Genomic DNA, 10,323 nt, shown 5'->3' on the forward strand with positions numbered 1-10,323 from the left:
TCCTGTTATTTGTCTTTCTGGGGTAAACAATCCCAGTCTTTTCAGTCTCTAGTCACTGATCTCCTGCAGTGGGAACACAGTATAACCATGGTGTTTTAGTAGATGTTTTTCTATCAGCCAAAGGGAGGGATATATTGGGCAAACAATTTTCCTGGCTCCAGCTGTCATTTCCCTGCATTCCTGTTCTTCCATATTCTGAACACACGAGCGTGGCACTGTGCTGCCCCAGAGCGCCCTTCATGATATGGCAAGGCCCTGCCAGCATGATCCCCTCATTAATCCCGTCTCCTGGGATTCAGAAGGAAACAACCTGCATCCAGAATCGTTAAACAATAATCCCCTTCTCCTGGGGTCCAGTTCAATTCCGATTCCCCCAAAAGAGCTCCCCTCAGGATCAGAGGTCTTCCCAGCCCTCCTTGGGGCTGAGGGGATTTCCTGTCAGGCTTCTTCCTCCTTGGCATAGGAGACCCACAGGCCTCTTCCTTGGGTAGCGCTTGTTAATTCAGGCCAACTGCCGTCTCCAACCAGCTCCCTTTTTCCCAGGCCCCTTTTACCTTAGTCCTTTTCTCCCTGGATTGGGAGAGCTTAACAGGTAACCACATTCCCCTGCTGGTGTCTCTGGGAGCACCTCCTTTTAACTGCATTCTGGGAGCCTTCGGAGGCCCAGATGCTCATGAGGAGGCTGGCTATCCGGTAACTGCTCACACATGGGCTGAGGTGGGCTCGTTTTCATCACAGGAAGACTGGGCTTTGATTCTCTTTTCAGGGACCAGCCATCCGTGACAAGGGTAATAAATATAACTCTGATATTTCCATGTTTTATTTTTCCCCTTTTTCTTTCTCTCTGACAGGGAGTTGGCCTATCAGATTGCTGAACAATTCCGTGTTCTGGGGAAGCCACTTGGCTTGAAGGACTGCATCATCGTTGGAGGGATGGGTATGTGTGTGCTGGTTATAAACTGGCCTCTGAGAAGACACGGCACAGTTACGTGTCTGATTCGCTTTAAGGGGCTGTGCAGTTTCAGAGCACTGATGGCTCTGAAGTCTGTGCAGTGACTGGAGGAAAAGGTGGCTTTAGGGAAACTGTGCTTGTCCAGAAGGTGCGGAATTCTCTAGTTCCAGTAAAACCTTACGCTCACCTGAAATGCACCAAAATACAGTGTTTCTTTTGTCCATTAACAGATTTCTCCGTATTTGACGTGTGACTGTCCCTTCCCAGCAATCGCAAGGAGAGGGCAAAACTAATCCGCTCTAAGGTTTTGTTGCTGGTGTACTTTGCCATTGAAGGGACAACCTGAGCAGACATAACGGTTGATGGCTGTGGGATTTGTTGTTCATTAAGAAACAAATAGCAGCCCTCAAGTGCCTCTTAGTAAACTGCCAAGTTAAGCAATGTTTGGGTGCCCATCTCTGCTTGAGGGGCCCAGCCTCTTGCTAGGGACGAGGCAAGCATTTTAAAGAAAAAGTAATGTCATTGTCATCAGTCCTTGTGTATCACCTGGTATCCAGTATCAGGGCTTAAGTGAGCGACTTTCTCCCTCAGACGTGACATTCTTCTGCCGTAGAGTTGTCCTCCTCTGCCTAGGATGTGTCGGACCGACGCTCATGAAACGAGGAAGGTGTCTCCAGCTTCCTCGGGCTGGAATTTTCAAACGCTCCTTTAAAAATCCCGGCTTCATTTGTTGTTTCATTGCAACATGAAGTAGCTGGAGAGGGCCCGGCTGGAAAGGGCCAAAGTTTAATGATCCTTGGTAAATAAATGATGCTGGAAAGTCCCAAAGAGTCGCTGGGTTTAAGAGGAAGCCTTTTTGTCACCGTGGTTCCCTGGGCTTCTTCCTCTATGCCATGCCTGGTTTTAGTGTCCGGCCCTGGGAGATGGGGAGCGTCCCACGTTCCCCTTATTTGGTGCCCTCAACTCACATCAACTGCATCTTGTAGAATGAGGCCTGTGAGAGGAGACCTCTCCAGCAGGCTGGCTGCTCTCCCAGATCCTGGCCTGGGGCGTATAACTTTGTTCCCTTGGTGTTTTTCCAGACATGGTGGCCCAGGCTCTGGAGCTCTCCCGTAAGCCTCATGTTGTCATTGCCACGCCTGGCAGGCTGGCTGATCATCTCCGCAGCTCCAACACCTTCAGCCTCCGAAAGATAAAGTTCCTGGTAAGGCAGCTCTTCAGTCCCTTTCCCGCTGTGACCGTCTCCCTTTTTAGACATGGGCGCATCTAAAGTGAGTTGCTGTGTGTGGGGAACAAGATGCTGGGCTGGGCCAGGTGCTGTGGATGCTTGAGTTTTCCACTGGCTGAACAGTCACAGATCCAACAGCTGGAGCCTGCAAATGCACCAGCTTGTCACAGAAGGGGACCTGGACTCTGGAGAACGAGTCAATGGCACTTGTGAGGAGCCCTTCACCATGGTATCTAGGTGCTGAAATACAGATGGTGTCTGCATTAGTGGAAACCGCCTCTCTGTGCCCCAGTCTGTCTCCATCGTTCATGCAAAGGCCTCTCTTTTGTCTTGCCTGTAACCCTTCACTTCAGTCTCCTTGTCGCACATCTCAGGCGTGAATCCCTTCATATAGCCACCATCTCAGCTGGGTTTGGAAACTTCGCCCCTCTGCCGCCCCCTGCCCTGTAATTTCAATATGGTGGAGCGTTTGGGGGGCTCAGAAGTGTTGTAGACTATGTACGGGGTAGATTGTGTTAGGCATCATTATTGTGTTGCTACGGAACAGTCTCCCTTGTCCAGTCTTCTGTTGTACCTTGGTTGTGGCTCCATGTGGTGCTCACACTCGATAGCACATTATTGTGCAAGTGTTGATATCTCTTACAGCGTGTGAGGATTATCCTCCCTGGGTTACAGGTGGGGAAACTAAATCGCAGTCTCTGGGCCTCAGGCACGGCCACAGAATCCGTGTCAGAGCCTGGGTTGGAACTCTGGAGTTCCTGGCTGGAGGCCGGGCTGCCTCATCGGGACCATCCCGCTCCTGGGTGGTGCTGCTCCTCTCAGCCTGGCTTGTGTTGCTTGTTTTCGGCCACGTGTTGAAGGTTTTGGACGAAGCTGACCGGCTGCTGGAACAGGGCTGTACGGACTTCACCAAGGACCTGGAGGTGATTCTGGGGGCTGTTCCAGCGACCAGGCAGACGCTGCTCTTTAGTGCTACGCTGACAGACACACTGAACGAGCTGAAGAGCCTCGCCATGAACAAACCCTTCTTCTGGGAGTCTCAGGCCGAGTAAGTCTCCTGCTGTTTCCTGTGGTGTCCCCTCTCCCAGTATACAGCAGGGAGGCTGTGAATGTCGGCACATTGGGCTTCCCCTCATGACTGCCTTGGCAGTATTGGGAATGGTCGATGCTTCTCTCCTCATTAACCACTCGGTCCCAGTCACACCCTGTGCTGTTAGGTCGTGGGGACTTGGTACTGGCCATACTGAACCTCGCTTCCTTTGCCCGGCTTCCCCAGTGCTTGGCTGCACCGGGTGGTCTGCCGGGGAAGGTGGCACCAGCAGCTGGGTGACTAGGGCAGAGCTGAATACGGCTGAAATTGTCACTTCCCCTTTGCCTTTATTGTATTTTGACCCCACAAACTCTGTGAGCCATCAGAGAGATTTAATGTAAATTAAAAGAGTCGGGCTGCCCTGGAGTCCCCGGCGTCGGGAGCTGGGGAGCCAGTCGGACAGGCTGCCACCTCCCCAGGCTTTTTGGTGTTTTAGATTTGTATTTATGTTTTGTTTAGTCCCACTAGTAAAACACAGGAGGGACTGGCAGCAATTGGGCCTCTTACGAGAATCCTGGGCAGTTGTCTAACTTAACCGGCTTCATTCTCCCCTCTGCATGTGGCCCCGTCTCCCCACTGTCTCCTTCGCCTCCCCCAAATCTGACCCATCTCAGGATAATGTCTTTCCTTCCCCTCCCAAACAGAGTGCGGACCGTGGACGAGCTGGTTCAGCGCTACCTGCTCGTGCCGGAGAAAGTCAAGGACGCGTACCTCGTCCATTTAATTCAGACCTTCCAGGATGAGCACGAGGACTGGTCCATCATCATCTTCACCAGCACCTGCAAGTGAGTCCGAAGCCAGGGCCATAGTAATGTTTAGGCTTCGGTAGCTCAGACCCCAAACTCCCCACTAACGATAGTAAAGCCAGAAAGGCACGTGCTGCCCTAGTCCAGGCACTCCAGTGGGGTCCGAGCCCTTTCCTAGCTCCTGGGAGGCGAGTGCTTCCCAGTGCCAGGAAACAGCACGCTATGGAAGGGCCAAGTCTGAGTATCTCCACTGACCTGCTTAGTCCCGACCAGACAGTGTAGAGGGGGCCTGTGGTCACAACGGTCTCCAGTTGCATTGGGCACTGCTGTGCTGAGTCCTCCTGGGGCTCTCCAGTATAGGGCACCGTGGAGGGATGGAGTAGGTGACCTCTTGAGCCAGAAGTTGCTGTGATTCTGTGATTGTCGCCCCATTTCCTTCCCTTGAGTGGTTCCAGTTGCAGGGATTTAACCCAAGATGTGACTGTCCCAGAGGAAATCCCACAGTGCTCTTCAGAGAGTCTGGGCTCCCCCTAGTGTCCTGACCAACCTTTAACAGCCAGTCCAGGGGCCACCTGTGAGCGAGTGCCAAGTGTGGAACAGGCATTCTGTTTGCCAGCATAGCCGAGGCACTGTGTACCTGGGTCATGGGAGGCTCTGTTCTAGGCCATCGGCTTCCCCAAGGACTAGATATGTAACTGGGAAACGTCTCTTGTTTTTAAGGAACTGCCAGATCTTGAACATGATGCTGAAGAAGTTCAACTTCCCGTCAGTGGCTTTGCATTCCATGATGAAGCAGGTGAGTGACCCAGCAGGGCTGCGCAGTGGGGTGCTGGGACACGCGCACATCTTGGCTATGCTGCGGAATGAAAGCCTCAGGTTTTTACACATTTATCCGTTGAGCGAGGGCATTCAGGAGGTGACTCTTGTTCTCTTCCCTAAGGAAGGGGCATTGCTGGGCACAAGCCAGGTGGGTGCTGTGCTGGGTTCAGCAACCCACCTCTGTTGAGGTCCCTCGCTCCTCGCCTGCCCTCTGCCAGCCTGGTCAGGGATGCACACTTCTCTGCTGATAGCTGTTTTCCCTGAAGCCAGAAATCTGTGCAGGGCATGCGGCTTCTGAGGGCTGCAGCATTCCTCATCCAGACTCCTCCTCCCTTTGCAGAAGCAGCGCTTTGCAGCCTTAGCAAAATTCAAGTCCAGCGTCTTTAAGATCCTCATCGCCACTGACGTGGCTGCCAGGTAGGAGAAGGGGAAGCTGCTCTCTGCGGCTACAGAGCTCTCGCGAGTTTCCTAAGCAGCAGAACCCCCCAAGAGCTGTGGGGTGGGGTTTGCGAGAGGGGAGCTCGTAGGTCTTGTCTGGGTCAGGGCAGGGGATTGTTCCCTTCAGTCATGGCCCAGGGTTAGGGAACACCCTGGAACTCGCTTACGTACCTGCTGTAGCTGGATTCTCTGTTCATCCCCTGCCTTTTCACGCTGTAACCTGTGAGTTCACGAGCTGATAGAGCTGCCTTGTGGGAGGGGCTGGGTAGCCCGCTGGGCCCCAAGGGGAACGGCAGGCAGCTGACTGGGCCGCTGTCTTGGTCCCTGGTTCTGAGGACTGTATGAGGAGACGGTTGAGTCCCTGGAATCGGCTCGGGCTGGTCACGGCAGGCCCCGTGGGTGTCGAGTCTCCAAGGGCTCTCGGGGAACACTGAGAACAGGAGATGCCCCACTGCTGCCTCCTCAACCCCCTTTTCTTTGCTGCGCTCCAGGGGCTTAGACATTCCAACAGTCCAAGTTGTCATCAACCACAACACCCCAGGCCTGCCGAAAATCTACATCCACCGGGTAGGCCGGACGGCCCGTGCAGGTGAGGAAGGAAAGCCAGCGAGAGGCACGGGTCGGGTAGTGCCACGGTTCAAAGCAGAGACCTGGTGATGGGATTCTTGCCCGATTCCTCCTTTCATCCAGTTTACGACCAGAAAGGGGGGACCATTAGACCCTCTGGCTGACCTCGTGTATATCACAGGCCACTTACCCCTGCTGGCTGTAAGGCAGTTCCAGCTCCGCTGCTGTGCAGTGTCAGATCAGACTAGGCCACTGATCCAGCGTCCTGCCACCACCGCTCACAGCGCTGACTCGTCTTGGCTGGTATCCCAGCTCTGACAGCAGCCGGTAACCTGCCTCTGAGCAAGTGGAAGACCCTTCTCCTCGCCGCCCCTCTCCATAGTGCACCTGTGCTAATTCCTGGAGGCGAGTGGGGCCTGAGGGAGGGTTAGTCTGGGGATCACTGCTCATCCGAGTTCACTTAGTCACCAGCGCCTTCTGGTTCTCATCCCTCAGGCCGGCACGGACTCGCCATCACGCTGGTGACGCAGTACGACATCCACCTGGTGCATGCCATTGAGGAGCAGATCAGTAAGTGGAGAGCATCAACGCAGGCATGGCTGCAGCCACAGCCTCTCCGACACAGAGCGTACGGCCCAGGAGCCTTCTAGTATCAGAAAAACAGCTTCTCTCCCCTGGCTTTGCAGCCAAGGCCCTGCAAATCTAGGAGCTCTGTGTCTCCCCCAGGGCGGGAGCTGCCCCGGTCACCAAACCTTCTGGTCTTTGATACTCTAGTACGACTGGTGCGTAGCACCTCGCACCCAGCGGGATTGCAGAGGGCTTAGCAAGGGCTGCTTCTCCCCACCCTGAGACAGAGGGTGGCAGCTGTGGACAGCAGCTCCTAGCGAGGCTGCGCGGCGCTCCTCAGGAAGTGGAGAAGGCTCCTGCCTGCAGTTGAAGCGGCCATGCTTTGGGGAGTCCCGGCAGCCCGGCTCTCCGTAGGGCGGTTGGGTGAAGAGACTAAGGTGGTCTCTCATTCTGGTCGCCGTGGCGGGGGTTGGTCCCGTGTATTTGGTCCCATTATCCCCAGTGATGCTGAATGGGCTCCATAGCAAGGGGAAAGTTCTCCGGGGCGCTCTGAGTCAGTAATGACCCTGATCTCCCTCCAGCGGAGGGGCTGGCCCCTGCTCTCGTACCAGTCTCTGAGCTGTCCGTGTGTCTTGTGTCGCGATTTAGAAACGAAGCTGCAGGAGTTCTCGGTGGAGGAGCGTGCGGTACTCAGCATCCTCACCCAGGTGAACGTCGCCAGGAGGGAGTGTGAAATCGTAAGTGACCGGAGCGTGGGGCGCCCTGGCCAGGGAGCCGGCTTCCTCTGACCAGGAAACGCTTCCCCTCTAACTCGCGACGGGCGTTTAGCTTCGGCAGGGTGTGCAGCCCTTGCTTTGGATATGCAGCTGTGTGGAGGGCTCGGGGCTCATTCCCCGCGGGACATGAGCTTTTGTAATGCAAATGCTGGGGCAGGGACCCAGATCTGCTGTTCCCCGTCTCCAAGGTGTGCCCGTCTGGTGATATTGGCCTGCTCGGCAGTGCGCTGGGGGCCTGGGCTTTGGAGCGAGGGTCTGCCAAGTCCGTCAGAGCTCTGCTCAGGCCTGCGACCCTCCTCGGAGCCTTGCTGCCGGTCCTACTGCCTGGCTCCTCATCGCGCTTTTGTCTTTTGCTTTGGCAGAAACTGGAGGCGACTGATTTTGATGAAAAGAAGGAAATAAATAAGCGGAAGCAAATGATCCTGGAAGGAAAGGTGAGTGATGCACTCCAGCCACTGCCGCCAGGTACCAGGACAAGCACTGACCTGTTGCACAGCACAAGACACCCATCCCCCCCTTCACTCCTGCAGTCTGTCTGCCTCCTTCCCCTTTGAGCAGCTTCTGTTCGCCTTGAAAGGAGAATGATGAAGAGCTACTGACAAATGGGTTGTCCCATTACGTCCTTCAGACCTGGTGTCACATTCCTCTCCAGAGTCAGTTGTGCTTCAAAGAGCAGGGTGGGCTTGACAGGACGTTACTCTGCAGCCCCCCTCGGCCCCCAGTGGGGGGTCAGAACGGGCAGCTGAGAGAGGAGGGGAGCGGCAGCATGGAGCAGCGCTAGGAAAGCGGAGGCGGTCCAAGGCTGGGATAGGAGAACCAGAGAGGGGAAGGGACTTGCCCAGATTTGTGCACAAGGCAGTGGCAGAGCCGGGAATAGAACCTAGGAGTCCTTACACCCCGCCCCAGATTTGGACTACAGCCCTCTCCTCTGGGGTGGAGAATGGTCGAGCAGAGCGAGAGTGCACAAATAACCAGGGCACGTGGTCTCTGGAGATGGACGGGCAGCTGGGGAAGGCAAGGGTCCTTTGGGTGGGGGCAGGGCTGACAGAACCCTGCTGCGTGTCGTCAGTTTCTTGGCGTCTGCCCTTGCAGGACCCGGACTTGGAGGCAAAGAGGAAGGCGGAGCTGGCCAAGATCAAGAGGAAGAACAAGCAGTTCCGCGAAAGGGTCCAGCAGACGCTGCAGGAGAAGAAACAGCTTCAGCTGAAGAGGAAGCTGCAGAAGAAGGCGCGTCGGCAGCAGAGACGGGTGGCCGAGGAGGAGAAGTGAGAGCTCCAGGCGCTTACCGCTGGGGAGCTGCTGCCCAGGGCTCTTCCTAGCCCCTAGAGACCACACGGTGGGGGTGGTTGATGTGGAAGCTTCTGACTTGATGTTGGTGTTTGAAGGGAAGGGGATCGCTCTGCCAGTGTAACCCCTTCTCCCTCCCCTCCAGAGACTCAGCTGCTCTGGCCCATCGTTTGGCCTGACCTGGGCGGGATGGGGCTCAAGGGGTGTCACTCCTCAGCCCCCCACGCCCAAAGGAGGGATCCAAACTCTTCTCCCTTGGGGAGCTGCTCCTGCTCATGGTGATTCTTGGTTTCTCACCTGCTCCCACCCTTCCCAGGGCTGGTGCCTGCCACTCTTGTTTAGATGGGCAGCTTCTCCCCAAGTCGGAGTCTGAAAGCCCTGAGCCAAGGTCAGCTTGGCCCCTGGCTTCCTGGCCTGGCTGGCGGAGTTCTGAGAGGGTAACAGCTAATAGAGACACGGGAGGGGCTCCATCAGGGAGGCTGGTCTGGCGTGTTTTGTGATAATTTCCCTTCCTCCTAATTTGTGTGACCCGTTATCCAAACCGTTTATCCCGAGGTCCCTCTGAGCCACATTTCAGATCTGTCCCCTGACCTGCAGCTCCAGACGGCTCCCCAGCCCCAGTCAGCCACGGGACCATCACGGGCCCCTCTTCCCTTCCAGGAACGGAGGTTTCCCTCCCCAGAGCCTGGTTTCAATCCCAGTATCCAACTCGACCAGGTCAGAGGTCTTTGATTCACGTCTGAACAGGATTCCCTGGCCATCTCAGGAGCAAATATCCTTAGCTCTGAACAACCCACAGCCGTTTGGATTCTGCTCCCTCCCTCCCTGACACCCCCACTAGACTCCGCGGAATGGATGCTGCTGGTTTGCACCCTGCCCAATGAATAAGTGACTCTTGTACCAAGAATGGCCCCGGATGTCCCAGTGTGAGGACTTGGCCAAGTGCACAAGGATCAGCGAACTTTAAACTCGGGGGGGGGGGTGCGCCATCAGGGAATGTGCTTCCCTCTGGAGCCTCAGAACTAAGCACAGCTCTATGGTGGGGGGCTCAGCCTGGGCCCGTCAGGGAGGGAAGTGATTTCTGCTTTGGTGATGGGGGGGGATGTTTTCTGTGACTCGCATCTTCCCTGCCCCCAAGAAATATTTATTTGCAATAAATAACTGGGTGTCTGGACTCTCCTGGCTCGGGGGACTGGCGTCTTGTCCAAGGGCTGTTGCTCGGAATGAGGGGTCGGTTTCACCCTGGCATATCGAGCTGGATCAGGGACTCTGCAGCCAGAGGCACTGAGGGCAACACCCAGTTTTGTTTCAGGGGCGTGGTCCAAATAGCAAACAGGTTTCTCCTAGCCAGAGTCTGCCCCGGTCCCTGCTGTCATGGTGCCAGGGCAGCGGTTCTGGAAAGCTGCATCCCATTCTGTGGGGGCCGCTTGCCCCCTCTGAGCCCCGCTCCAGTCGGGGGTCTCAGCCACCTCGGCCCTGTTCTCTGCCCCAGAGCCGAGTCCATATGCCCATCCTGGCACAGGTTTGCCATGCGAATCCCCAGGGCCCTCTGCACAGCCGCTGGTGCAGCTCCACCTGGGGCAGCAGCCGAGGAGCTTGGATGTCTGGCTGGATGACTGGGGCCATGTGGCTAGAGAGGTGTGGCCAGACTGGCCATCAGGACGGGTCTGAGTTGGGCAGCCCCCTTCGCCCGGCTCCCCAGGAATGAAGAGGACCTCGAGGTCCTGCCTTGTAGACAGGGCGACTCGTGGGCTCGGGCAGCTGTTGGAACCGCACTGATCGCTCTCCGAATACGGAACACTGCCCCAGCCCCGTGTGCTGATTTCCCCAGCAAACCCGTCAGCACGAGAGTA

The 10,323-nt window shown here is 56.0% G+C and overlaps 1 protein-coding gene across 1 annotated transcript; it reads left to right on the forward strand.

The window, feature by feature from the left end:
• Nucleotides 1-834: 834 nt before the first annotated feature.
• On the forward strand, nucleotides 835-9,644 carry DDX49 (DEAD-box helicase 49; the record flags this gene model as incomplete). Its single annotated transcript, XM_024209828.3, has 11 exons — nucleotides 835-937; nucleotides 2,035-2,156; nucleotides 3,041-3,228; nucleotides 3,915-4,055; nucleotides 4,737-4,812; nucleotides 5,176-5,252; nucleotides 5,765-5,862; nucleotides 6,336-6,410; nucleotides 7,056-7,144; nucleotides 7,546-7,617; nucleotides 8,276-9,644. Coding segments are annotated over 11 exons (1,218 nt in total), but the record flags the coding sequence as incomplete, so codon positions are not given.
• Between the last annotated feature and the right edge of the window lie 679 nt (nucleotides 9,645-10,323).

This window comes from Terrapene carolina, unplaced genomic scaffold (genome assembly GCF_002925995.2).
Source record: "Terrapene carolina triunguis isolate 2854851 unplaced genomic scaffold, T_m_triunguis-2.0 Scaffold194, whole genome shotgun sequence".
NCBI lineage: Eukaryota > Metazoa > Chordata > Testudines > Emydidae > Terrapene > Terrapene triunguis.